This window comes from Triticum aestivum, chromosome 4A (assembly GCF_018294505.1).
Source record: "Triticum aestivum cultivar Chinese Spring chromosome 4A, IWGSC CS RefSeq v2.1, whole genome shotgun sequence".
In the NCBI taxonomy this organism is placed as follows: domain Eukaryota; kingdom Viridiplantae; phylum Streptophyta; class Magnoliopsida; order Poales; family Poaceae; genus Triticum; species Triticum aestivum.
The window spans coordinates 594,084,023-594,111,104 of NC_057803.1; the positions used below are offsets into that span (position 1 = coordinate 594,084,023).

At 45.4% G+C, this 27,082-nt stretch overlaps 2 protein-coding genes, 1 long non-coding RNA gene and 3 other non-coding genes across 7 annotated transcripts; 4 read left to right on the forward strand and 2 right to left on the reverse strand.

Moving 5' to 3' along the window:
• Positions 1–329: 329 nt before the first annotated feature.
• Positions 330–403, forward strand: TRNAT-AGU (transfer RNA threonine (anticodon AGU)). The gene has a single exon. It is a non-coding gene; the product is annotated as a tRNA-Thr (tRNA).
• Positions 404–1,316: 913 nt separating this feature from the next.
• On the forward strand, positions 1,317–1,390 carry TRNAT-AGU (transfer RNA threonine (anticodon AGU)). The gene has a single exon. It is a non-coding gene; the product is annotated as a tRNA-Thr (tRNA).
• Positions 1,391–3,356: 1,966 nt separating this feature from the next.
• TRNAT-AGU (transfer RNA threonine (anticodon AGU)) lies at positions 3,357–3,430 on the forward strand. The gene has a single exon. It is a non-coding gene; the product is annotated as a tRNA-Thr (tRNA).
• Positions 3,431–10,001: 6,571 nt separating this feature from the next.
• LOC123082454 (transcription factor bHLH18) lies at positions 10,002–12,305 on the reverse strand. Of its 2 annotated transcripts, XM_044504782.1 has the most exons (4): positions 12,170–12,305; positions 11,393–12,013; positions 10,889–11,299; positions 10,002–10,339 (listed from the first exon to the last, which is right to left on the reverse strand). In XM_044504782.1, exons 2-4 carry the CDS (start codon positions 11,984–11,986, stop codon positions 10,265–10,267), a joined length of 1,080 nt encoding a protein of 359 aa, XP_044360717.1. In that variant the 5' UTR covers positions 11,987–12,013; positions 12,170–12,305; the 3' UTR covers positions 10,002–10,264. The 2 variants fall into 2 exon arrangements, with proteins under 2 accessions (XP_044360717.1, XP_044360716.1); XM_044504781.1 differs by lacking the exon at positions 10,002–10,339 and having other exon boundaries at positions 10,376–11,299.
• Positions 12,306–13,776: 1,471 nt separating this feature from the next.
• LOC123087307 (uncharacterized) lies at positions 13,777–15,369 on the forward strand. The gene is made up of 2 exons (XR_006441305.1): positions 13,777–14,907; positions 15,006–15,369. It is a non-coding gene; the product is annotated as an uncharacterized lncRNA (long non-coding RNA).
• Positions 15,370–22,010: 6,641 nt separating this feature from the next.
• LOC123082455 (transcription factor bHLH19) lies at positions 22,011–24,769 on the reverse strand. The gene is made up of 3 exons (XM_044504783.1): positions 23,906–24,769; positions 23,416–23,817; positions 22,011–22,219 (listed from the first exon to the last, which is right to left on the reverse strand). The coding sequence occupies exons 1-3, from the start codon at positions 24,509–24,511 to the stop codon at positions 22,121–22,123; spliced, it is 1,107 nt and encodes a 368-aa protein (XP_044360718.1). The 5' UTR covers positions 24,512–24,769; the 3' UTR covers positions 22,011–22,120.
• Positions 24,770–27,082: the final 2,313 nt, after the last annotated feature.

The following is a 27,082-nucleotide window of genomic DNA, read 5'->3' on the forward strand; positions in this document are numbered from 1 at the left end:
AGGGCACGACTACGTACTGACATAAACTAAATTACTGTGAGCAAACTAATACAGTAATCACTATGAGTTAAGAGCCTTGTTTTCGATATATTCTAAAACATCTCTGCAATTCATAGTTCCAACAAAAACTTGTGGACGACTAAGCTAGGATCTGCCTTTCGTTTTGTTGTTCGTTTCAAAATACAAGATGTTGCGTGCATTCAAACTTTTCCATCATCTAGCACTACACAACGAGGGACTACTTCGGCGGGTTAGGCACCGATGTATTTGGGCACGAAAGGGCAGGAAATACTTGGACAAGAAAAGGAAACAAATGTTTTGAACAACAAGCTTTCATAGCTCAGTTGGTTAGAGCACCCGTTTAGTAAGCGGGAGGTCTTGAGTTCAACTCTCAATGAAAGCAATTTATTAATTTTTTTCCTCCTTTTATTTGTTCCCCATGTTGAGCTCTCAATGAAAGCAAAATCAAAGTGATTTTGTATTTTCCACCAGCACAAATATTTCTCCCCCAAAGTTTTCAATGAGCATAGCACCCCCCCCCCCCTCCTGGATGTTGAGCTCTCAATGAAAGCAAATCAAAGTGACTTTGCATTTTCCACCAACATGATTTTTTTGGTGTTTGTTACGAGCATAGCATTTTTTTCCCTGCATACTTCACATGTTTCCACGAGTAAGGACTATTGTTTTCTTCTGTACGACATAAGTCGAGTGATCTCTGTTGCCAGAACACCCATAGAGCACAATGACAATTACTAGCTCTGCTTGAAATATTGTGATTTTCCATAGTAAGAATATGTTTTTTCGTGCGAAACACACAGATCTATTATAAAGGTTCATCGAAAGTACAAAGCATCTCAAACATAATAAAATTTACGTCGAGGTCTCTGGACTATCGGCCGACCAGTACTGTCGCTAGAACGAGCCATTGACACGTCGTTGTCGCTGCTCCCATGTTGGAGCCGGCCTGACCTTGACAACCGGGAAGTCTTCGTGTACGTGCCCCTAAGAACAATACCCGCACTAGAGTAGTAGGTGTCATCGTTGAACCCTTGAACCATTCTGAAGCACATGATAACAGATCTCGCGATTGTGCAAGCAAGAGAAGAAATCCTAACCTCGCCGTCCCAAGGAGACGACCACTATGTATTCAACTTACCTCTAGTATAAGGGGACCTTATTAAACTGAGATATTATGTCCATAGGAGATGACATTCTGTCGACAGCAACACGTCTATCATGACTTTGGGGGGAGGGGGTGGGGTTAGGATCTGCCTAAATTGATCACATGTTTCGCCAAATAAAATTATTTGCAAGAAGCTTTCATAGCTCAGTTGGTTAGAGCACCCGTTTAGTAAGCGGGAGGTCTTGAGTTCAACTCTCAATGAAAGCAATTTCTGTATTTTTTTTGCTCCTTTTATTTGTTCCCCATGTTGAGCTCTCAACGAAAGCAAATCAAAATAATCTTGCATTTTCCACCAGCACAAATATTTCACCCCCAAAGTTTTCAATGATCATAGCAGCAAATCAAAGTGATTTTGCATTTCCACAACATAAATATTTCACCCCAAATGAAAGAAAATCAAAGTGATCTTGCATTTTGCACCAGCACAAATATTTCACCCCCAAAGTTTTCAATTTCTGTATTTTTTTTGCTCCTTTTATTTGTTCCCCATGTTGAGCTCTCAATGAAAGCAAATCAAAATGATCTTGCATTTTCCACCAGCACAAATATTTCACCCCCAAAGTTTTCAATGATCATAGCAGCAAATCAAAGTGATTTTGCATTTCCACAACATAAATATTTCACCCCAAATGAAAGAAAATCAAAGTGATCTTGCATTTTGCACCAGCACAAATATTTCACCCCCAAAGTTTTCAATGATCATAGCAGCAAATCAAAGTGATTTTGCATTTCCACAACATAAATATTTCACCCCAAATGAAAGAAAATCAAAGTGATCTTGCATTTTGCACCAGCACAAATATTTCACCCCCAAAGTTTTCAATTTCTGTATTTTTTTGCTCCTTTTATTTGTTCCCCATGTTGAGCTCTCAATGAAAGCAAATCAAAATGATCTTGCATTTTGCACCAGCACAAATATTTCACCCCCAAAGTTTTCAATGATCATAGCAGCAAATAAAAGTGATTTTGCATTTGCACAACATAAATATTTCACCCCAAATGAAAGCAAATCAAAGTGATCTTGCATTTTCCACCAGCACAAATATTTCACCCCCAAAGTTTTCAGTGAGCATAGCATCCCCCCCCCCCCCCGCATACTAAGCTCTCAATGAAAGCAAATCAAAGTGATTTTGCATTTGCACAACATAAATATTATAAATATTTCACCCCAATAGTTTTTGACTAGGCATAACAAATTTGTTTCCCACGTTGAGCTCTTAACTGAAAGCAAAACAAAGTGATTTTTCATTTTCCACCAACATAAAAATTTCAACCCCCAAAGTTTCCAGTGGGGCATATTTTCCCATGTTGAGCTCTCAATGAAAGCAAATTAAAGTGATTTTGCATTTCTACCAGCACAAATATTTCATCCCCAAAGTTTCCCATGAGGCATAACAAATTTATTTTCCATTTTCAGCTCTCAATGAAAGCAAATCAAAGTGACTTTGCATTTTCCACCAACATAATTTTTTTTGGTGTTTGATACGAGCATAGCATTTCCCCCCTACATACTTCACATATTTCCACGAGTAATGACTATTGTTTTCTTCTGTACGACATAAGTCGAGTGATCTCTGTTGCGAGAACACCCATATAGCACAATGCCAACTACTAGGATCTGCTTGAAATATTGTGATTTTCCATAATAAGAATATTTTTTTTCATGCGAAACACGCAGGTCTATTATAAAGGTTCACCGAAAGTACAACGCGACTCAAACATAATAAAATTTGCGTCGAGGTCTCTGGACTATCCAACGACCAGTACTGCCACTAGAACGAGCCATCGGCACGCCGTTGTCACTGCTCCCATGCTGAAGCCGGCTTGACCTTGACAATCGGGAAGTCTTCGTGCACGTGCCCCTAAGAACAGTACCCGCCCTAGAATCGCAGGCGTCATCGTTGAACCCTTGAACCGTTCCGAAGCACCTGATGACAGATCTTGCCGTTGTGCACACAAGACAAGAAATCATAACCTCGCCGCCCTAAGAAGACGACGGCTATGTATTCAACTTACCTCTAGTATAAGACGACCTTATTAAACTGGGATATTATCTCCATAGGATATGACATTTATGTCGATAGCAACACATCTATGGTGACTTTGGGGTGGGTGGGGTTAGTATCTGCGTAAATTGATCACATGTTCTGCCAATTAAAATTATTTGCAAGAAGCTTTCATAGCTCAGTTGGTTAGAGCACCCGTTTAGTAAGCGTGAGGTCTTGAGTTCAACTCTCAATGAAAGCAAATATACCTACCTTTTTTCATTTCAACGAGCATATTTTTTCTTAATTGAACTCCCAATGAAAGCAAAACAAAGTGATTTTGCGTTTTCTATGAGCATAACTATTTCCCCCACACCAAAAAAGTTTGTTGTGTTTCCACAAGTTCCAAAGCAAATTATTCAAAATTGATGATGAATAAGATTTCGTAACTTCCTACCAACATATATAAAGCAATGGTCGAGCACTTTATGTTACTTGGAGCTAAAGGTGTTAGCATGACCGCCTCTGCAGTGTCCACAGTGAGTCCACCTCCGGCCTATGCCAGATCAAATGACGATGCCGGCAACTTAAACGAGGGTTAACCTAGGGTCAAGATGGACGGTCCACCCTCGGCCCCGGGGATGCGAATGAACTATTTCTTTGCTCAAAGAAAATGTGTGCGTCCTTCAGCTGGTAAGATATCTCGATCCTGGATGCATACACAGTATCTTCCCCCAAAGATGGCAAGAAAGATCTGGCAGATGGCATAGCAACATGGGCGTAATGCATAGTACCAACTCAATAGTTCTCATTAGTCTACTAAATGAGATCGGTCTAGTTGGTGGGTAAGAATACACGGACGTCGGACGCATCAGTCAAGGAGTGCAGTGCAGTGCCTCGCTATAGTAGCAACTTGCAGGGAGAGTACGTACGATGGATTCTGTTTGTGCCCGGCCAGCAGGCAAACCGGTCAAAGTTTCAGTTCCAAGCGCTGATTGATTACTTTATACTCCTTTTTTGCGGAAGTACTTTATACTAAATCAGCGGCAACTAATATGAAATGGAGAAGAGAGTAATTTCAAAAATGTTGGCAAAAGGTACCTTTTTCCTTAAAATAGACTTAAATCTACTCCCTTAATTCCTAAATATAAGTCCTTTTAAAGATTTCAATATGGACTATACACGGAGCAAAATGAGTGAATCCGCACTCTAAAATGTTTGGGGGGGGGGGGGGGGGGGGGAATCAGTGCTTCAAAATGAGTCTGAAAATAGCATTTTCAGAGTATCGTTTTTTTTCATGACTTCCACAAATGTAATTTCATGATGAAACTTTCCGAGCTCGTAGGACATTCGTCAAAGTTTGCCATAAAAAATTCGGATTTTTTTGATCATTTTTTTTGACATTTATCGATTTTATTGTTCACCCAAGCTCATCTGAGGTCTGGTGCAAAAACTTCACGTCCTTCCCATCTGCATTTTAATTAGTTTCACTCACTCACGGTGGATGCATGCATGCCTGCAAGTGCCGCAAGTACAAAATCCGCGCGGCATCCATTGATCTTTTTTCCTTCTTCTCTTCAGCGTTTACACTGATAGACAGTTAGACACTTCATAATGACCTCATGTAGTCGTTTTTACTGACCTCTACTAGTAGTATTGTTTGTCGATATGACTGACGCCGGTGCAACGCGGACTGAAGCTTTAACTGATGTGGAATAATGTCGACAAGTTGGTAAAATAGAATGCTCAATATATTTTGAAACGTCCGTGTGAATTATGAACCGTTTTCACACTTGTAATCCTCGCTTTGATATCTTAGGAACTAAATCCCATGCCTATATAGATTTCAGTATTTTTTAACTACATGTTTTTTAGTCTATTTTTTTACGGAAAAACTTCAGATCTATTCATCAACTGTCAAAGTCGTATAAAAAGTCAGAAGTAGAAATTACATTGAGGTCCATAAATCATCTAGCGACGATCACAAGCACTGGAGCAAGACAAAGGCGCGGCGCTGTCATCGCCCTTCATCACCGGAGCCAGACAAACATTTTTTAATAGACAGTCGTAAAGTCGTCATGCTAAGACCCTAGAGGACCAACACACCAAAGCAGCAACCGCTGTCGATGAGGAGAAGCGTAGATCGGAATGATCCAACCTGTAGACACACAAACGTAGACGAATGGAGATCGGATCCAAGCGGATCTACCAAAGACAAACGCCGAATGAATCCCGCGAGATCCGCCCGAGACAAACCTCCACACGCCCTCAGACGTCACTAAAAGCATCATCGAAACGAGGGCTACACAGGGAGAACCTTATTTCATCTCTAATTTTTCAACTACATGTGCTTCCAATATTATCCGGTGCACTTATCGTATCACAATGTGTACTTACCATGTTATTGCATATATTTCCTTTTGCTAGTGTGTATTTTCGTTTTAATTTCTTTTATAAAGCCATGGATTTGTTTTCCGAAATAAGGAACATAGTTAATATTTGTGAACATTTAAAAACAAAAATATTTTTAAAGTATTGTGAACATGTTAGAAAATTGAACGTTTTTAAAAATCTGTGAGCATTTTTTAGAATTCGCAAACAATTTTAAAGTTCACAAAAAAAATTCTCAAATTCGCGACCTTTTTTATAATCGCGAACTTTTTCCAAAAATAATGAACACCTTTTAAAATAAGTGAATACTCTTTAAATTTTGGGAGAAACATTTCCTCAAATAGTACATGTTTTCATTTCTTAATATATATTTTTGCCTTAGGAAACCGTTGTAAGCCTGATAGAAAATAGAGAAAACCGCAAAAGGAAAAGAACAGCAGAACCGGCTAACACTCGTAGCCCGCGAAGCAGGCCGGGCCCTGACGCTTTTGCGTGTGCGTTTTGGCAGCAGTTTATCGCTTAGAGTGTAGAATAGGGAAATGTAACAAGATTCCCTCAAAACAAGGGCAAATGTAAGGAGATATTTTTAGGAAAGTGCATGAATGAACCCGGATACATATGAACCCACTTCAGAAAACATAATTCTAAATGCTAAAAAAATAATCTGAAAATTGTTGCACGGATTCGTCTTCATGTTTTATTTGTGTACATAAAGTTTCACGGAAAAATCAAAGCCCTGGAAACTCGTGTCCGGCTTATATTCCCATCCATCCGGACAGAGCACTGTTTTTGTTGATAAATATCAGATTCAAGAGGTCTTTTGAGTGTCTTTTCCTTGCAGAAAAAGGTCTCCGGTGAGCTCTACCCAGTGACGGAGACAGGCCTGGGGCAGCTAGGGCTATAGCCCCAGGCCTAGAAACAACTTCCTTTATAATTTCTTCATACAAAGCATAGAAAACCATAGAAGTTTATCACTCAACATAGCACAGCCCCAGACGTAGTCTGCATCTAGCTCCGCCACTGGCTCTACCAACTACACTCAAATGTGCTCCCTGATTCGCGTACTATTGTTATATAGTATATTTACGTAAGCTCATGCATCATAAACACACACCAGTTCTTAGAGTGCGTAGTTACGTAAGCTCATGCATCATAAACACACACCAGTTCTTCGTTTGGTAAGAACAAGATATGTCAGTCCCTACACAGCCGGGCCGGAGATGATATATCTTGAGCTGTGCAAGTAGAGTACGAGCGATCTGCAGATCAATTATTATTATCTTGAGCCTGTGCAAGTACTACACACACCGTGCATGCATCATGCATGCTTCTGCTCCGACACAACACGCTGCATTCAAGATGTGGCGCCGAGATTCGCGTCGGTCACCGGCACGCTACCTTTGCCCATCGCATCACCATTATTTACCTCATTACACGCATGCACAGGGTTGTATACTACGTACATTTGCTCGTTCGGGATTGGAGAATCATTTGTCTATGCTGGACTTTCGAAAGTGTACATTTGTCTATGCTCAGTGAGGACCGACCTCTCACTGTCTCCGTCACTGGCCGAGGGCATCGCTGCTGCACGCGCATCGCAGCTGCATGCTCGACTGACCATCGTCTCATCACCGCATTGAAACATTTTTTTTAAACCCGTGTAAAAGCTGAGGAACCTACTCTGTTTACGCGTCGGTTTACGATCGGATCAGCATTAAACGCAAACACAATGCCGGGCAAGCTTATTCCTTTAGCCCTCCATTTAAACGAGGTCAAACGACGGACAAAATCGCATCATCAAGTTCGCCGCTCCCCATCTTCTCCTTCCATCATTTTCTCCACTCTTTCAATGGCTTCTGACGAGCATGAAGAGCAGCTCTCCGGCATAAAAGCTGGCTGGATGGCCCGCCGAGCCTGCCGGATACGAGCGAGGAAACTCGCTGCTCTACCTCCCTCGCCTAGCCTGATGGAGCCAGTTGCCGCCCCAAGTCGGCGCGTGGTTCAGCAACTCGTAGCTACAGGCCAGCTCAAGGAGGAGTGGCGAGTTGCTCCACGCTAGCACGGCAGCACGAGCATCGTTCGCTGCCGTCGTCCCGCGTCTCCCGTGTTTGCGGCCGCGCCATGCAGGCAGGGACATAATCTAGGTGCGCAGAGGTCGACGAGTCGCTGGCCAGTGCGTCCGTGTTCGCCGCCATCATAGAGGAATAGTAGAACACGGGAGGCCGCCATTGCTTGGGTCCCAGGAAGGCCACCGTCGAGGCACCGCTGGCGTACACAACCGGTGTCTTGCCTTCTCGCGGGCTACCGACGTCCCCTTACCCAAGAACCAACTTTGGTCCGTGCAGCGTAGGGACCCTTCCCCTTCGACAGAAGCATCAGGCGACGGTTCCACTCCGATGAGCGGTGGGAAAGCGAGCCTTCCTTTGCGTTGAAGCTTATACCTTCGGTGCTCACCGCTGCCGGTCATGAGGACGAGTTGGAGACCTGTCGCGCCGACCATAGACTAGTCCGGTTTGTTTTTAGTTGAAAATATGTTCAAAATGTAACCGTTTTCGTCCGGTTTGTATGAAACCCGTCATGTTTATATGAAATCCGTCGACTTTGCAATTTCATCTGGTTTGTTGATTTTTTTTTTGAAATGTATGCGGCTAGTGTTGGATGACGACCCTTCAACATTCGATCCGCGGACTGGTCCTCCCTGTGCGTGGATGGATGCAGGAGGAAAATTACGAGTGGTCGTTGGAGATGCCCTAAGATACCTTTTTGAGTATTACTTTTCTCAACAAAGAAAGAAAACTATCCGGTAAACTCTACCTACTTGCCTTTCCCTGATCTGCGTATACTATGTTATAATTTTTTGCGGGGTTACTATTGTTATAAATATGGTCGTACAGAACTCAGTATACCCATTATCGGATTGGGGTGCCATATCTTTGCGTGTCCAATCAACTTGGAGAGGGCGCGTAGTTATACGTAAGCTCATGCATACTAAAACATGCATATTCCGTGGTTTGGTAAGATATGTCAGTAGCAGGAGATGATGCATACGGATACATCACGTGCCAACTTACATCCCCTCTCAGTAAAAAAACCAAGACACAACATCAAATCACTAACTGATCACAATTAGTACTCCATCTGTCCCAAAATATAAGAATGTTTTTAACATTACAGCAATGTCAAAAACGTTTTTATATTATGGACGAAGGGAGTACTGATCAATCTGAATTTAGCGTTAATCAACTCTAGCTAGCCGACGTGGATGATACACAAGCCGCTCGCATAGCAAACAAAAGTGTATTTGTTCCGTCCTTGCTTGAACTAAGCATGCGATCAACTTGCATGGAAACTCGCAACTTGCAGGTGTATATTATACTCCGTATAACCGGTCATTTTCGTCCAAGCGATCAATTATTTGAGCGGTGTGCAAGTACACATACTGTGTATGCTTCTGTTCCGACATAATACATCACATTCAAATCGAGATTCACGTCGGTCACCGGCACGCTTGGCATGCTTGCCCACCACATCACCATAATAACCATTAATATGATGATGTCGGTCTAAAATTATACTTTAGCGCAATGGCTTCCGATCGCCATACTTTATGGAGCTCGCTTCATCAACGACCTCGTAGCCTTCAATTTTGTAGGCCGGAAATATCGAGTATGAAATTTGCTCCAAAGCCTGACCGCCAGTGTGGGAAGGAAGTCGAAAAACCGGGTAAGTTTCATCCAAAACCAGATTTTGACCATGTGGCCAGTTTGACCGCCACGTAATCTGCCCTTGATGAAGAGTAAATTTGAAAAAAAATAGATAAGAAAATACAAAAATCTATTTTTTTGGCATCTAATACGCTTGGGCAAGGTGTGTGCAAAATTTCGTAGTGTCTGGAAACTCAAGGAGCTCATGGCCAAAAAACAATAAATCTACTTAGGTGAACAGTGAATTTTAAAAAATGCAAACCATTTTAAAGAAAATCTAAAACATTTTGGAACCCAAGATACTAGGTGTGCTATGCCCATGCAATTTTTTGTTGTCAAATATTCAAGGAGCTCTAGCAAAAAAAAGTTGGCTCAAATTTGCTCTCTTTTTTGCCACGAGCTTCTCGAATTTCCAAACACGAGGAATTGTGCATTGGAACATCTTGAATGCAAAAGATATTAAGATGTTTTCTTTTTTCTGTCTTTCCATATTTTTTTGAATTTATTCTTCATCTAGACTAGATCTTTTTGCCATGAGGTCCTCGAGTGTCCAAAGACCATGAGATTTTGCACGCACCTTGCACACTTGAAGATATCGGATACCAAAACAATTCAGATTCTGTTCACCAAGAGCAGATTACGTGGTGGTCATATCCAGTCAACATGTTCAAAATATGGTTTTGGACGAAATTTATCCTGTTTCGAGACTTGATGAAGGACCAAATGTCTATCAAGATATCTTGAGGGGCAAAGTCTATACTTTTGGGAACTTGTCGGAACAAAAACACACTTTTCTCATTATTCTATGGCCTGATGCACTCGTTGCATCATGCGCGCGTGACGAGAAGTAATTTATTTGCATGGCGAGACAGTTTTGCCGTGATCCCTGCACGAAATTTGCCGTGATCTCTGCACGAAATTTGCCGTGACGGACACTCTGCCAGCATGTTTGAACGAAGCGCTTCGTGTGTCTTGCACCTTGACCTCTCCCGGAGCCCCTATCACGTGGCTGCAGGCAACGCCGCCTCTAGCTTGCCAACAATGTCCTCCGCCGTGACGCTGAAGCCGTCGTCCACCTGACAAGATAACAATGTCGTTCCATCCGTCAGTTGGTGTCCAAATAAAGTTTTCTCAGTTCAGTTCTGTTGCATTTCAACCACAACTATTAATGTAAGGATAAACATGATTTGCTTTTGCCGCAAAAAAAAAAACATGCTTTGCTTTTGCCACACAAAAAAAACATGCTTTGCTTCTCCTATTTTATTTAACTGAAACCACAATGTCAGTCTAGGAGTACAAACCATGAAAGAAAAACAAAATGATAAATCCCGAGCGTTCGGAATTGCCGTGTTTGTCAACTAAATTTGTCACCCCTCGCGTATATCAATTGTCATAGAAAACATTTCATTTGCAATCGGCAAATCTCGAATGCTTGGGATTTATCGGCGTCCCAGAAAAAACAAGCAGAAAATACAGAACACTCACTAGAAACTCAGTGAAACAATTGCTGGTAGAGAATTGTGTAAAATACAGTAAAAGAACTTCTGTCCAAAGACGATGTAATCGAAGCCGCAACGGTAGAACGAAATTTCCTCGTGGGCAGCAGATTGTTGGGAGTAACTTGCCTTTGCAGTAACTGTTATGATCAGAGTGCAAGCGGGGAACGGGATGGCATTGGCGTGGGTGATGCTCAGGTGTAGCCCCTCCACCTCGGCGAGCAGCCTGACGAGCACCCCCTTGGCGTCCTCGCAGTGGATCCTCACCATCACGTCGCTCTCCGAGATCCTCGCCTCGATCTCCGGCAGCGCGCTCCCGGTCGTCGTCGCCGTCGTGCTTCCGGCTACCGCCCCTGCAGATGGTGACGGGCACCAGCCGCCGACGTCATCGTCTTCCGGCACGGCGGCGCGCGACTTCTTGACGAGCACCACCAAGTCAACGGCGGCGCTCCTGCGGTTGCGGTCCTCGAGCGCCCTGAGCTTCTCCTGCTGCTCCTTGACGTACCTCACGGCGTCCGACAGGATCGTCGCCTTGTCCATCTGAGCGAGTTAATTAGTTGGCCAATGAATCAGTTGACAAATTTCCCTTGTTGGATACTGTATGGATGTGGAAGAAGAGGCGCGGACGCGGACCTTCTTGAGGCCGGGGATGACGGTGGAGAGCTCGATGAACCGCCGGTTGATCTTCTCCCGGCGCTTCCGCTCCGCCATGATGTGGTCCTGCGCGTACGGCGCGTGCCCGGCCCTGGCGGCGCTCTTGGCGGAGGCTCTCCTCGACGGCGGCGACACGTGGGCCTGCTCCACCACGCCGGGGCCGTCGAGCGCTCTAGCTGAGGGAGCGGTGGCGGGGCTTGGCGCCGCCTCGTTGCTCGGCTGCGCCACGGCCGAGGTGAAGTTCCAGCTCATGGGCAGGTAGTTGTTGCTGCTGCCGACGCTGCAGGTCGTCGCGCAGTTGGCGTCGTTCTCCACGACCGCGGCAGACGTGTTTTCATGGCCGCTGTCGCCAGAGCTCCAGCTATCGGTGGCTAAGTGACGGTGGCCATCTTGCACCGCCATTCCCGCCGGAGCCGTGCCGTGCTGCAACGCCGAGCGGCGGAGCTCTTCCAGTGATGGGAAGTTGTCGCCGGCGGCGTAGGCAGCGGCGAGCGGCGGGTGCTCGTGCTGCAGCGTGTCCACGGCCCACTGCATGAACAAGCTGGAGTCGTCCATGGTCTCCAGATGATACATACTGCTTCTAGCTAGCACCTGAAGGAGCTGCGCGCACCAAAGAAATCACATGAAAATGCAGAGCTTGGACAGCTCTATTTATCTAGGGGTAGCCGGACGCGACCGGCGGCCACTTGCTGCGAGCTCAAAAGGCAGGGGAGGGCGGTGCAAGAAGACGACGGAGCGGCAACCGCAGACAATTACCTCGCGAGAAGAAGACGGGGAGCCCGGCTGCGAGCAAATGATTGCATGGAGACGTAGCAAGAGCAAGCCATCCGAATCAGCTGAAATTTGGGCGCGTCCTGTCCCAATCCAGCCTCACGCTTTTATGCCGTTCTCCATGGATGTATGTTATGGCGTGTCACATTTATAGATAGCTCCAGCAGGTCGTGGTAGAGCCAGGTCATCGCCACGTCTTATCTAATTTGCATACATGTTGTTAATTTTTTTTAATATCAGTACAGACACAAGCGCTCATATACATGTGCATACATTCACCCCTATGAACATCTTCGAAAGACTGAGCCGGCATATCATCTTGAAATTTACGAAGTCACCGTAGACACCTCGTCGTCGACGGGAACGTCTCCTCCCACTGAATGCGCATCGCCGGAAATCCTGAAATAAATCCAGAAATAAATGCGAGCATCGGGATTTGAACCCTGATGGGCTGGGAATACCACAATCCCTCTAACCATCCAATCACAGGTTGGTTCGCATACATGTTGTTAATTTTACCCGCAAAAAAGTTATAAAAAATTCGGTAGCTATTTTCATCAATAGGACATGTGGACAAGGTACTTTCTCATGGAGATTGACGAATTCATCACAAACATCGGTAGGCTATGGATTTAAAGAATACTCCGCCTTGATGCAACACACATATTAAAACATATGATTTGATCCCTGATAGACATGGGATACAATCGCCCTTCTAACCATCGGATCACGTATTGGTTCTCATGTCGATGCGATGCTCCATTGTCAGTGTGATTGATGTCGTTATGCTAGGTTTCAGTTAAGTGACATAACATATAAGAATGAAAAATAATTCACATACTATTTTGTAAGATATCACGAATATAGCATCGGCTGACACATAATCAAGTCTAAGTCTACCGAGGTTTAGCAAGACTGATTATGTTAGCTCCTGACAAGTTGCAAGTTCTCCGTACAACGGCTTGCTTTTATATCAAAATGCACTCGATCGTGGCAAAGATAGAGGGGCCGCGTGCACATGCACTACTATTCTGGACGTCAAATAGCGTACCTTTTTCATGGAAAAAAGGACAGAGGTAGACTAGTCTCTACTACCTAAAAAAACGCAACGTTCCGTTTCCCCTCTTACCTTGGTCCGACGCCAGATTTTCCCTCGTCGCTCGTGGCTCCTCGATCGTCCGCACATGGGCCAAAGGCCAAAGCCCAGCCCGAGCGAGCCAGCCTACGCGCACAAGCACACGCACTCCCCTCCTTCTATAGTACATGTGCGAGGTGAAAGGGAAGCGACTGATTTTTCCCGTCGATCCGCCGGCGCCGCCGCTGGTTTCCCTCCCCTCCGCCGGCTGCTTCGGCGGCGGGAGGGTGGGGAAACCTCGGATCCGCACGTCCGGTGTGTAAATAGCTTGTTTTGCCTGATCGTCGTCAGTGCTATGGGGGTGGCGGCGGCGGCGACATGTTTCGTCCCACAGCTTTCCCCATGGCGATGCTCTCCTCCGGTGTGGCGTCGTCGAGCTCGTGGGTGGTGGTGGTTGTCCGGCCGGGGGTCGGCTGCCTGTCCGACGTGCTCCTGGTGGTGGCGGCTTACGGTGAGGTCGCCGTTGCCGAAGGATTTTTGGTCACTCGTTCCTTCTCCGTCCAATAAATCTTTGCTTGTTGTTGATTTGTTGGGGACTGGGCGGCGTGTATCTCCTGATGATCTACGGATCGAGCGGTGTCTCGGCCTTCCCCTCCGATGGTGGCGCCGTCGGATGGAGAAGTGATTTTGGTCCTCACGAATCTGTAGATCCCGCGAGTTCTTGGATTCTCAGGCAGGGCGGTGTGGCGGCTTCGCCGTCCTGGCGATGTGAGTATCTATCTCCCCCTCCTCTTTGTTGTTGCGCCGGCGAAGTATCCATCGGTGGCGTGGAGGTGGGGTCCTGGAGTGTAGGAGGTGTTTGGTTGAGCTGCAGGTTTGATTCCCTCTCAAGAGATGCTGGTCGTCTTCTTCCTCTCCGGTTCCGTTCGGAGAGTGTCGTTCTCTCGGAGTATGCTGATGCCGTGGTTGGCTCTTGGTGTCGCCGCCGATATGCGTTCATCGACTTGAGATCCCGCCCGGCGTCGGGTGGCTCATGCGGCTTCAAAACCTTTATGGCGGGGGTTCCTGTACCCCTGAGGCGGCCTGTGGGCATGGCGTCTTCTCCAGCTTCGGTGAGCTCCGGCGATGGCGACGTGGTCTGCGCGTGTTCAGGCGATGAGTGTTTCGGTGGCCGGCTGTGCTTTTCTGTTGTATTTTCTTTCTGTTCAGAGGGTGTCTGTGTAATATTGTGCTATGAATAGAGCAGCTCTTTGTCTCAAAAAAAAGCACACGCACTCCTTCCTCCTCACGGCCTCAAATGGGCGACGCTAGGGTTTCGCCCAGCCCCAGCCTCGGCCGCCGCTCGACCTCGGCGACCGCCGCTCCTTGGCTCCGCGGCCGCCGCTAGACATCCACGGCCGTGCCTTGACCTCCTTGGCTCCTCTGCCGCCACTCGACCTCCTTAGCTCCTCGGTCGCCGCTCGACCTCCACCACCACGCTTCGCCAACACTTGCTTCCCCGTATCCGGCCCTTCATTGATATGGACTCGTGCTCCTCAGCCCTCATGGTGTTGTGCTACACGCGTGCTCCGCGGCCCCTCCTCCACGGTGTCATACAGAAAGGACGAGGGCGAGTCCTGGTTACTGACGTGTGTGGGTGTGGATGTGGGTAAGATTTTCATTGATTTCTTCTCCGTTGGAAATTGTCCAACCATTATTGATTTGACGTTTCAATTTTTCTTGTTGTTTTCACTGAATGAATTACAGGAACACACCTATCATATGCCCTAGCAGTGCAAGCCTGAACACATGTCATATGTTGGAGTAGATGCAAGTATATGAATGATGAATGGGTGCTGCCTTAAATCATCAGCACATTAGTGGTGCCCGATCAAAGTCAAACGCTCGCCCTGGACAACCCCGTTCGCCAAAGTGGTTACGCCGAGCTGTAGTTGCTGGGCGCCCATCTAGCCGCTCTGCTGGGTGTGGCGTCACTCCTGTCCCCGGCAACATGTACTTCTCTACCAGACAAATTAACTTAGATTGGGTTGCTGCAAGAGTTTTTATTGTTGATTTCGAATGTTTTTTAAGGAGAAAGGTTAGTAAATGATGTTGTTTTCTACAATGCAAATTCAGTCGTCGGCTTTGCTATTGAGTGCCAAGGTGTAGATTCAGAACTGCGGGGTTCAACATAGAGGGCTTCACTACAATATTTTCGCCATGCGGTTGATGGTTGTGAACGGCCTAAATAACACGGCCAATGAGTGGACGCTTCGTCGAATATTTTTGATCTATGCAACACTGGATCAATTACACATCCATCCACCCAACTTCAGTTTTGATATATTTGATGCATAATGCACAATGAATCTTACTTATGTTGAAAAACTTAGACATATAAGAATGTCTGCAAGCAAACCACGTACCACACATTTTAGAAGGTTTATTTTTCTACATTTCTATTTTTCTCTACATTTGTACTAGCTATGTATCAATAAGTATTTCTACATTTTTTATTTGATGCCAAATTTTAAGGAACGCTAATCTGATGTACTTTTACAGTAATCAGCATGTTGACTTGGCGCTTGCCCGTTCGCAACATACCTTCGTATTGTCGAAGGGTTGGATGATTGTAAACCGGATGTACCATTAATGACAATGGTGTGGATGGATTGGGGAGACAAAGAATACGGGAGGACAAAGAAGTAGGATGATTTAAAGGTTAAAAACATCAACAATGCTATTTGATGTGCAGGAGGATCCTAAACAAAACACAATTAATGTGAAACCAATTGAATATTCAGGCCTCCGGTGCAACGCACGGGCAATTACCTATCACTGTAAATGCGATCAGTGCGTGAGTAGGCTCCCTTATTATTCCTTTTGTACAATCACAAGCAGACAAGGTCATCAGACCCTATTGTTTATCAAGTGGCTGAGCTTGACGGAAAATGTTACGGGTACAGGAAAACAACCTATGCATGCTTAACCTTTACTTTTTTTTCTCGGTGTTTTTAATCCTAATATGTCACAAAATTAGCCAAGTTACGGCCGTCATGAGATTTTTTAAAGGTCAAACGTCATATATTATCGTCGATCAGCGCTTACAAGAGCATCATTGTAGAAATTAAAAGTTACACTGAGATCCTTGGGGAAATCGACGAAGTCTTCCTTCTGCACTCGACAGCTATGCATCATGAGTGAAGCTAGACGCCATCTCTGGACCTCTGAAACATGATCAGAGTAAGGGAAGTGTTGTCGCAGCCGAGAAGTCAACGATCGAAACTAGAAGACACCGACAACAACAATATGAGAAATAGTTCGCGTCTCGGAGAATAAGGTTGGACGGCCACTCTGAATCCATCTAGATAGATCCGGGGAGACCTAACCTCGCAAGCTCGCCAACGGTAGTAAAGTTGGCTGGTTGTCGCTTGTTGAAGAAGGAGCTCGAGGAGCAAGGCATGAAAAAGTGTCGCCACCCACTCCGCCGGCTCCAGCAGGGGAGCCGTCGTTTGGTTATCCAAGGACCTTGACGTAATTTTATTACGTTGAGGCTGCTTTGCACGTATTATGAACTTTTATAATAGATTCAAACCCTTCTTCACAACAAAAGACAAACCACCGTTGTTTTCCGCCAACAACAACAAATACACTTTCTAGATGCTCACTCAAAATCAAAACAAGAAGGCTCATTAATTTCCCATTCTCTCCAAAGGCCACCAAAAGGGAATACAAAAATATTTCATGGGATAGCGATTATACGGCCTAGTCGCACCAAAAAGATACGCTTAACCCCACAGATCAGCAGATACAAGCAACCCATGATACGATGATGTGGCCGCACCTTGTCCCAATATCATGTACTAATCAACGTCACTGATTCAGCTAAAGCCACTGATGGATAACCTAACGTGCAAATCTCCATGCAAGCCAAGCAAATTGGGCGGACATGATAGTATTGGGTATGGAGATCTGGAACAGTACGTGCTATGCTAATTTGCAACTAATAAAATAATTAATCTTCCGAAGATAGCCATCCGTGTGCACCAATCTTAGACCGACCGAGCGCACGTTACTAATTTCAGATCAGCAGAATCTTTCTTGATCGGAAACACCGGACAAAAGTTAGTACTGGATCAGAATCAGGCTGTGTCGACACAAACACACAGCACCGAGAACAATGTTTCCTGTGAAACACACCCTCTTTCTTTTTTGCAATCATGTTGCCCAAGCAAATAGTGATGCATATGTAACGCCCCCCCCCCCCCCCCCCCCCCCAACACACACACACATTTTCAAACTACAGTTGCTGATTTTGAATGTGCCAAATGAAACGAGAGTTACATGGGTGCTGCGTTTATGCTCCCGAGCTCATCTGCACCCGCCCTGACGACCCGCACATAAAAAAAATGATCGGCCGGGAGACTGCATAGCCAGTTGAAGTGGGGGATGTATCCGGTGCACCCGCACTTGCTTTGCTACCGAGGTTCACCGGATGCCATAAAATATTTTTAAAAATCTGAAATTCAATGTTAATGCAATATCAATGTATGATGTCACAAAATTTCATATAAAAAATTGAAATATTTTTTGAGATATAAAAATGACAAATTTGACATCACTGTGATAATGGGCCAAATCTAAAGCTCAAGTTATGTTATGTACTATTCAGTGTGGAATTTGTCATTTTTGTTTTTCGAGTTATGTTTCGAATTTCGACTTGAATTATTGTGACAACCTACATTGATATTGTGTGAGTGTGCTATTTTTTCAGAATTTCTTGAATATTTTAAAAGCACAATATGAGCTTGGTGCACCGTTAGCACCACAAGCTCCGGTGCACCAGATATTTTCCCAGTTGTTCAAGACTTTACTGTGCAAGTACGAGGTGTGCAGATCGTTGGACACCGGAGATCATGGTGAGGTTTAGACTTTATAGGGAAGGTCAAGAGCATTGCTGGGCGGGGGCAACGGCTGGGGCAGGTCGGGGCAACGGTGCGGATGGGGGATGCCATGTTTGTGCCGATGGTATGGCTGGCATTACGTGTGAGGGAGGAGGAAGATAGGCTGAGTAAGAAGAGGCATGCCAACCGTTCGATCGAAATCCAACGGCTCGAAAATTGATCCACTCCAACTTTTTATAAGGCAACAACAAAATACTAAGTATTTCTCTACTGGCAAAGTGCTATATTATGCTAAGATTACATAAAAGGAGCAGGGATATTGTCAGTTAGATAGTATTCTTGTCCCTTCACATGATGTAATATTTACTCCATCTTTTCAATAAACACCGTTTATATATTTACATCGTTCTCATTAATATTTGTAGGAACATATTTGTAGAAAATAACAATTGTTTGTATAACAAGTCTATCTTTCACACACTGCATATTTTCACCTCGTGAATCTACATATTTGAACTCAAAGTAAGAAAAGTTTGAATATAGCCCAACAACATGCATGTTGAGAGAAATACCGTAAGTAGCATTTCCCATACATGTAAGGAGAAACACAAGTAGTGTGGTTGATGAGGTGCCATGTATGGTGAGGTGTGATAAAACTAATTGTGACCAAATATATTGGATAAAACTAATTGTGATCAGAAGAAGGATAAATTGCATTAACTTTTCTTTCCCAACTCATCCTTTTTACATGATTCCTCAAGTAGTGTGTGTCAGGCGGACAGTGTGCGCACACATCCGTAGGGGTGTAATTTGAACATCATCAATTCGTATCCGGCCGTCGTGGGCGGACGTACGGGGACACGGTTCACTTTTTTTTTAGAAAAGGAAGATTACCCTTGCCATCTGTGTCAGAGCGATGCATGCAGTCATTTTATTAATTATTTATAAAGATTTTATAAAATAGTACGTTGGATAGTCTGAAGCCATCATCTTAGCAATATCTATCACTATTCCTATTCATTTGATGAAGGGATGCTGATAGTCTAAGCCTAATACCAAACAGACATCGCCCAAATGCCTAACATCTAAAACCGGAGGCCTCAACCAAGCCACATACCGGGTCTAGGGCACAAATTAGTCTGACGCACTTTCATGGGTCATCGCCGCCGTCCTCCACCAATCTATCTTCAGAGTGGACACTCATGTAATGACCTTGCCAGGCCTGCCGTCGACGCCGCCACGGTGCCAAACAGCGTCACCGCCATGCGCTCGTCCATCCAGACGCATCTGTCATCGAGATTCAACCGCACCATGCCACCAATACTCGTCGTCGTCGACGCGGTAGATCCAACGCCGCTCCTCCTGCTAACCTCCACACCGTCGCCGTGACTGGAGCTGCCACACCGAGCCCACCACCCACGATAACTCTCCCCACAACACCCAAGCCTCCCAAGACGGCGCCTCCATGGAGGATACGACACGCTCCACTTGCATCCCTAGTTTGATGAAACAAGTACCATCACAATGTAGCCAAAGCAACTTAGAGCATCTATAGCCGAGCGTACCAAACCGGCCTCAAACGTCTGGGCGGCCCGCTCGGTCACCAAAATCTGACCCAGACGGGCACCTCAAACTAGCCTGAAACGTTCGGGCTGACCCACACCCTCATATCCAGCCCAAATACGGGAGGTATATGGGGGCGCCCGCCACGCAGGACTAACGATGGGGTCCCACGCGGAATCGTCCGGAAACCCGACGGTCCGACAGACACCTCCTCCGTCACCGCGGTGTGAACATCACGTAACACCGCTCTAGCTCGCCGCCAGAGGACAAATCCGGCTGTTTAAGCTGGCCGGCGTTCCCCAACCCTAGCCCATCCACCTCCTCCCTTTCTGTGCCGCTACCCGAGCTCGCCTGCCTCCTTTTTCCCGCTCTCCCACGCTCTCCGGCATCGTCATGGTCCGGCGCAAGATCACGGCATACGCTATGCTGAAGCCGGAGCACCGGAGGCAGATCGCGTAGATCCAGGCGAGGCGTGCTGCCCGCATCGCTGCTGGGCGGCCTACAGACTCGCTAGAGCTGGAAAAGGAGGAGCAGCAATAGTCGGAGGAGGAGGAAGAAGGGCAGCTACCGGAGCCGATGGAGGTGGCCTATCCGAAGGAGGAGGAGGCGGAGCAGCCTGCTGCGGGGTTCAACATGGCGGACGCGGACGCGGACATGGTTCAACATGGCTGCTACAGCCTACAGGTCTGTGCAGAAAAAGGGTTGGTCTGCTCCCCTAGCGAGGTGGCAAACACGGGGGCGGCGTTAATTAACTACGTACTAGCGTAATAGTATTCGACATATTAGGGACAAGGCCACGTGGGTGGGTAGGGTAGGGGCCATGCAAATGCAGCCCAACCGGGCGAGCGCACCAAATGCACTTCCTGTGCGGCCTGGTTGTAGCAATAGTGTTCTTTCCGTCACGTCAGCTGATACTTACAAGTTTGAACCTTCAAAATCACAACTTGACTGATCAGTCCGCTCATGCAACAATGGGGAAGTGTCGGTGTTGTCCTCCAACTGCAGTACCACTAGTTTTTTCATTCTTTTCTCACCATTTCTTGGCGGCCGCCGGCCAGGTGGACCTTTTTAAAACTCCGATTACAATGTAGAAGTACACGTAGTGACACAAATACACACTCACTACTGAAAACTGGGTCGAAGTTGCAGAGCATGAAGATGTTTTTTATAGTGAAATGCTATCCGGCGAACGCCAGAGTTCTGGCATTTCCCGGCGACCGCATCCGCCGTTCGATCTATGAGCACGAATCGCGGCCGAAGGATGATTCCACGTCATATTTTTTGAATAGTTGGCTCTGACAAACTTCTTGCAGACACCCCAGAGTCGCTACAGCACATTGTCTGTGTGTGTTTGCACCAAAACACATGTGAGCGTATGCAACTTAAAAATCCGGAAACTCAATAACCTTCCATTTTTATAAGGAACCAACCTCACCGCTTGGGCTTGTTGGAGTCGAATCCGGTTCACCAGAGCTACGTCATGGTGAAAATCTTTCATCTGAACTTAAGTGGTCGGATGACATTTGTCGTAGTTGGGCGTTGTCAAGGACGGCGGTTGATGTTAATGCCTTGGTTCGTGCCATTGGCCACTCCAGCATGGCATTTTGGTGTCATGTACGTTTTTCCCTTAAAATAACCAATTTCATTGCATGCATGCATCTACGATGTCTTGAATAATTCTTGAGATTGTGTTGTTGGAGGGCCAAAATTACTTTATATGGAGGCTTTTAACGGTGGAGGCATGGGATCGCAGATGCAGATGCACAGGGGCTCGTTTGTGTCGCTGGGGAGACAGGAGGGGAGAAGATGACACTAGGGTTTTGGTTTGAGAGGGAGGATAATTGGTTTCCTTGTTGTTTGGCTTTTTGGGCATGGATTATCCTAGATGGTTGGATAAGAAACCACTTGAGTTTTTTCTACAACTTGCAATTAAATAATTGTTGAGTTGGTTTCTTCAAGCCAACCTAAAGAAAGAACTCTTTGAGTCGGTTTTCCTATAGATCCGTAACTAATGATTTTTATAATTATTTTGTGTTGGCTGAATTTTTCGTCCAAAACCAACTCTATGGACTGACCGAAAAACTAGGATTCCCTGTGGTAGTGTATACATATATAGTACACGCCTTATGAATGGATATTATTACCAGAATATTCAGAAAGCAATGTCCACAATTTGCATGCAGCCAGACGCCAGTCATTTTCGTTTGGAATCGTCTACTTGGCTTGATATTTCAGCAAGCTTTTGCCGTTGGTGTCGTTGCACCAACAGATACATGCGAATGCATGGTTCAGCTAGACATTCTCGTCAGAAACATGCATGCCTGCCTGCATGCCCTCCCTCTCACCACTTCCAAATATAATTATACAGGATAATGTGTTCCGTACTATACATATGACATGTTATATTTTCTTGTTTCATTTTTCATCGGTAGAAGTGCAGCTGCTATGCAATTGCAGCACAGAGTTGAGTCTTCCTACGATCTCCTCTGCCGTAACGGTGAAGCCCTCATCCACCTGAAAACAAAATGCGAACTAGCTATTGACCAGCATTGTATTCTCCTACTTCGTTCAGATGAATATAATACGTATGAACAAACATGATTAGCTCTTTTTCCCGGGGGAACATGCATGATTGCCTAGATTGACAATTATGTTTTTGTTCAATAAAAATTAATGGTCATCACACGAAAGTGCTACACCATTTACAAACATTCTACGGAACCTTCCAAACTCAATATTAAATACCCCCTCCGCCCTGAATTTCACTGGGTTAGGGCCCCTACCCTTTTATTCTCCAACCAAATCTCACGATATCAGCTCGTCCGTACAGTCCATAAGAAATTCCCCGTAAATGTAGCTTTACTCGTCATCAAATATATATGTAGGCTCTACGATAGTACGTTTGTGGAATTTTCTAAGCATGTTGACCATGCCTTGCAAATTAAGAAGCTTCCTCACAATGCGGGATAGATTATGTATTTTGTACAGAACATTAGTTAAGGCCATCGTAGAACAACTATGACGGTATGATCGATATCCAATTTTTAAGTTTTGCCGGGGCCAATATTTTTTTTGTTGAATGCTTCGAACTATTCAGCTTAAAACAATGAATATAAGTTTTAGTGTAAATAGCCCAGTTTAAAACAAAACTTTCGAGCATTGGAATCACATTGTCTTCGAAACATGAATGTCTTTTTGGTCCAAGTTGCTAATCACTTCGGTTTAGCTAAATCTAAGTCATCTGAGATTGTCCTATATCTAAGACGATGCTCTAATTAAGCCGTTTGATGTCCACATGTTGAGATACATGTAGAAGTGGGTCTAGAAATTCCGTGCCCGGCAACTATATTCAAAATAATTATAATGGCTAATATTGAGAATACCTCATTATGAAGCGAGTGTAACAATGGTTGATTATCAATGGAATATACTCCCTCCGTTAACTAGATGTTCTAACTTTTTTCTGATTCAAATGTATATAAACGCAGTGTGTTTGTTCATTCATTTCAGTCTATATATAGTCTATATTGAAATATTCAAAACATCTTATAATAGTGAATGGAGGGAGCATCATATATGTTGGGTTGATGAAACATCTTACTTGACTTTTATGTATATATGATCCATTTGTTCCGCGGAGATATTTGCTGCTATCATTTACCTACTGTGAATAATTGGTTGGAAATGTGAAATCAAGGAATGAAACTTGCCTTGGCCGTGATGGTTATGATGACAGTGCAGGCCGTGAAGGGCATGACATTGGCGTGGGTGACGGTGAGGTGGAGCCCCTCTTCCACCTCCGACAGCACCCTCACCACCACCCCCTGGACGTCGTGGCAGAGGATCCTCACCATGACGCCGGTCTCCGAGAACCGCACCTCGATCTCCGGCAGCGGGTTATTCCCCCCAGAAGGCGCCCCCGATGACGCCGACGAGGTCAAGCCGTTCTGGTCTGAAAGGGCGGCGTCGGCGTGGCGCGGCTTCTTCTTGATGAGTACCACGGTCTCGTTGCTCCTGCTGCTGCGGCCGGCGGCTGCCTCCAGGGCCTTGATCTTCTCTTGCAGCTCCTTGACGTGCCTCGTCGCGTCGGAAAGGATCGTCGCCTTGTCCATCTGAATCAATCATATGGATCTACACTGAGATGATTTATTTTCGTGGTGAAGAAGAACTAAGTGCAGGTGTTCAAAGTGGAGCGCGCACCTTCTTGAGGCCGGGGATGACGGTGGAGAGCTCGATGAAGCGCTGGTTAATCTTCTCCCGGCGCTTCCGCTCCGCCATGATATGGTCCTGCGCGTACGGCGGCCCCGACGACACGGGTCCGGTGCTGGTAGGGCTCCTTGCGGCGGTCCTCCTCGTCGGCTGGGACCCGTACACCATCTCCGGGACGACAGGCCCGGCCCCGGCGCTGCCGCTGTCCAGTGTGCCGTCACTGGCCGGCAGCGCGGAGGCGGCGCAGAAATTCCAGCTCGTCACGGGAAGGCTGGTGCCCCCACCGTTCCTGCAAAGCTTCGGAGCGCACCTGGCCGAGTTCGGGGACGGGCGCCAGACGTCGTGCTCCATGGCCGCCGGGGACGAGAAATTGCCTGAACCTCCGCTACCGTCTGTAGTTTCGCCGGAGCTCGCGCTGTTTGCCGGATTGGCTCCCGTAATCAGCTCTTCGAAGACGAGACGCTGCTCACGGAGCGCCTGAAGCGAGGGAAAGGCTGCCTCGCCGGAGTCGCCGTTGACGTGGACCACCACCGGGTCTGGGTGCTCCTGCTCCAGCGTGTCCATGGCCCATTCCATGAACAGGGCGGAGTCGTCCATGTTGCCTACTTAATTTGGATGGATGCAAATAATGGAGAGGAACCTTCTAATTAGGAAAGAAAAAGCACAGTTTAACCTAGATAGATGGTTGAAAAGTTTCCGAGAACCTTCTAAACCAAACTGAATGTAATACAGAAGGAGAAAGAGATCCATGTATGTACGTTACTATAAGAGGAGTCTTGTCCAAACTCAGTACACTACTTACCTCAAATCCTTCCTAAGCTTGCAGAAGATGTTATGATTAGCAAGTCCCCTCCAAATTATTTAGTGAGCATGCAGCGCTACCCAAAGAAGCAACGGAAAGTTTTGCCTTATATAGATATAGGGCAGTGACACCGCAGTGACAGTCGCTCCAATGCTAGAGGCCTCTGAATGGCTCCTCCCTTTCCAGAGGCCAATAATGCATGGGAGAAAACAGTCCTTTCAACCAAATCTGGTTATGTCGCCTAAATCAGGTAAAAATGATATTTTGCACCCCCTACAATACGCTAGGTAAACTAAACTACAAGAGCTGATGTCCACGCTTGATGTGTTGATTTGACCTAGCTCATTTATCTCTGGAGCTAACAATATTTCTCGTGCTAATTCGTCCCTGGTGAATATCACAATCTCATGCCGGGCGCGCGCGCTTCAGAGTGACACTTCGATAAAAGGAGAAGACAAAGAAGTAGGAAAGATCTTTGGATGCCTTAATTTAATTAGTCGAATTGCGGTGAAAATTAATTAAGTATGTAGTCGATGGCTCGATGCTGATGTCTTATTCGTGCTATGCTGAGTATTTTATCTTCATCTGCAACTCCACCAAGTCTCTGCAAAATTAAGTGCAATGTGGAGCCACTTACAATTAATATGCATCACCTTGTCTTTGTCGCTAAGCACTTGCAACCTTTACACGTTAGAACGGATGGAAACATAACTTGTGGATTTTTAGTTATACTAGGACTATGCTCGTGCGTCGCAACATGATATAAATATTATATTAGTATGTTAGCTTGTGATTATCTGCCCATATTAATGTGATTGTGTAAATAAATATTTAATAAATCTTGATTTACCTTATAGTTTGATGAGAAATTAGGTAAGTAAATTAAAGTGAAGTTAGTTTAGAAGCTAAGTAAATTAAGGTGATTGATTATCGTATACAGGAAAGGCTGGACGAATGGGTGGTGGGAAGAAAAGTGAAACATGAGACCTTACATTCTTTTTAAGTAGTAGAGATAGAGATTGATGAAGACAAACAACTTCAAATGAATTCATCCACGTATTAAATCAAGATGTGAGGACAAAGTAATATTCGACAGAAAAAAGTTAGCATTAATAAATGAAATGTAAGACAAGTTTCACATCATCCATTCAAATATGTGACGACAGAAGATTAGAGCTTTACTGAGTTTCGACAAGACCCCGAGAAGGCGGCATGCCAAGTGTCCACATGATGTCATTGTTGAGGAAATATGCACACATATCTTTGACGCAGCATTTGACTTTGACATGGCCACAGTTCTCACTAGCAACTTGTGTAAGTATTTTTTATTGTAATGCAAATTGTTGCGATGGACACGCTCATTCATATGTGCGCAAACATAGAACCCACATGCCATATAGGACCAACTATCTGTTACCTACAAGGGAAATTGAATTTGTTGGGTAGCTTGTTGGACTCCTTGCAACGATCCCCTTCTCCTAGTCATGTGAATACTTGGCCGAAATAGTCGTGCCTCTATATCAAGGAACAAAGGTAAAATATCTTGTCCCAAGGTACAACAACTGCATGCACAGAAAAAAAAGGAAGGCGTAAGCACACAAAGGTAGGTGGATATAACAAAAAAGGAAACACTTCCCATTTCAAAAAAAAGGAAACACTAATTAAGAACCCCCCCCCCCCCCCCGACCCCCGCACACAATTTCCCTGCCATTTTGAGTTCCATTTCTAGAAAATAGTTGGTAATACTTCTAGTACTCGAGCTGATTCTAAAAACCCCTTGGATAGTTCCCACTAAACCGCCTTGAATATTATGAATATAGACGGAATTCTCTCAGGAACCGCTTTCAATTCTTTAGTACTATAGGCAAAACATTCATGTAGCAATATGCAGGGTATCATCTATATATAGCGCTAAATAGTTGATCCCACTACTTTTATTTCTCCAAACATGCACACATGCGAGTTCAATACTCCACTAATTATTTCTATCCCCATGCATGTAGATGAAGAAGGGAAGCCCGGTGCATGTAGCTCCCACTTGCATGCGGAGGGTCCGGGAAAGGTCCAACCACTTGGGTCTATAGTACACAGTCTTTTCCATGCATGTAGAATATTATTCATATTCTCTCTCAACATACAAAAATCCTAACTCCCAACACATAAAAGGACCGTGAGAACCAATCTAGGGTCTCTTTTCCTCCCTTATCCCTTGGCGGCTAGGGTAAACTCTCCCCTCCAAGTTTCACCAGCGAGCCTGGGAATTCGCCTCCCCTCTGCTTACCGCTCCGATGGCCAGTGGCGAGGAGAGGAATCCCGGTGCCTCCGCTCTTGTTAGTAGTTTAGAGTAGGTTTTTTTAGTCCTCACA

Excerpts from the sequence above, each read along its gene's own strand:
- LOC123082454 (XM_044504781.1), bottom strand. The coding sequence starts at position 11,986 with ATGTATCATCTGGAGACCATGGACGACTCCAGCTTGTTCATGCAGTGG. Across the intron at positions 11,300-11,392 it reads TCATCCCCGGCCTCAAGAAG|ATGGACAAGGCGACGATCCT; the intron begins GTCCGCGTCCGC and ends TAACTCGCTCAG.
- LOC123082455 (XM_044504783.1), bottom strand. The coding sequence starts at position 24,511 with ATGGACGACTCCGCCCTGTTCATGGAATGGGCCATGGACACGCTGGAG. Across the intron at positions 23,818-23,905 it reads TCATCCCCGGCCTCAAGAAG|ATGGACAAGGCGACGATCCT; the intron begins GTGCGCGCTCCA and ends TGATTGATTCAG. Across the intron at positions 22,220-23,415 it reads TCATAACCATCACGGCCAAG|GTGGATGAGGGCTTCACCGT; the intron begins GCAAGTTTCATT and ends TTTTGTTTTCAG.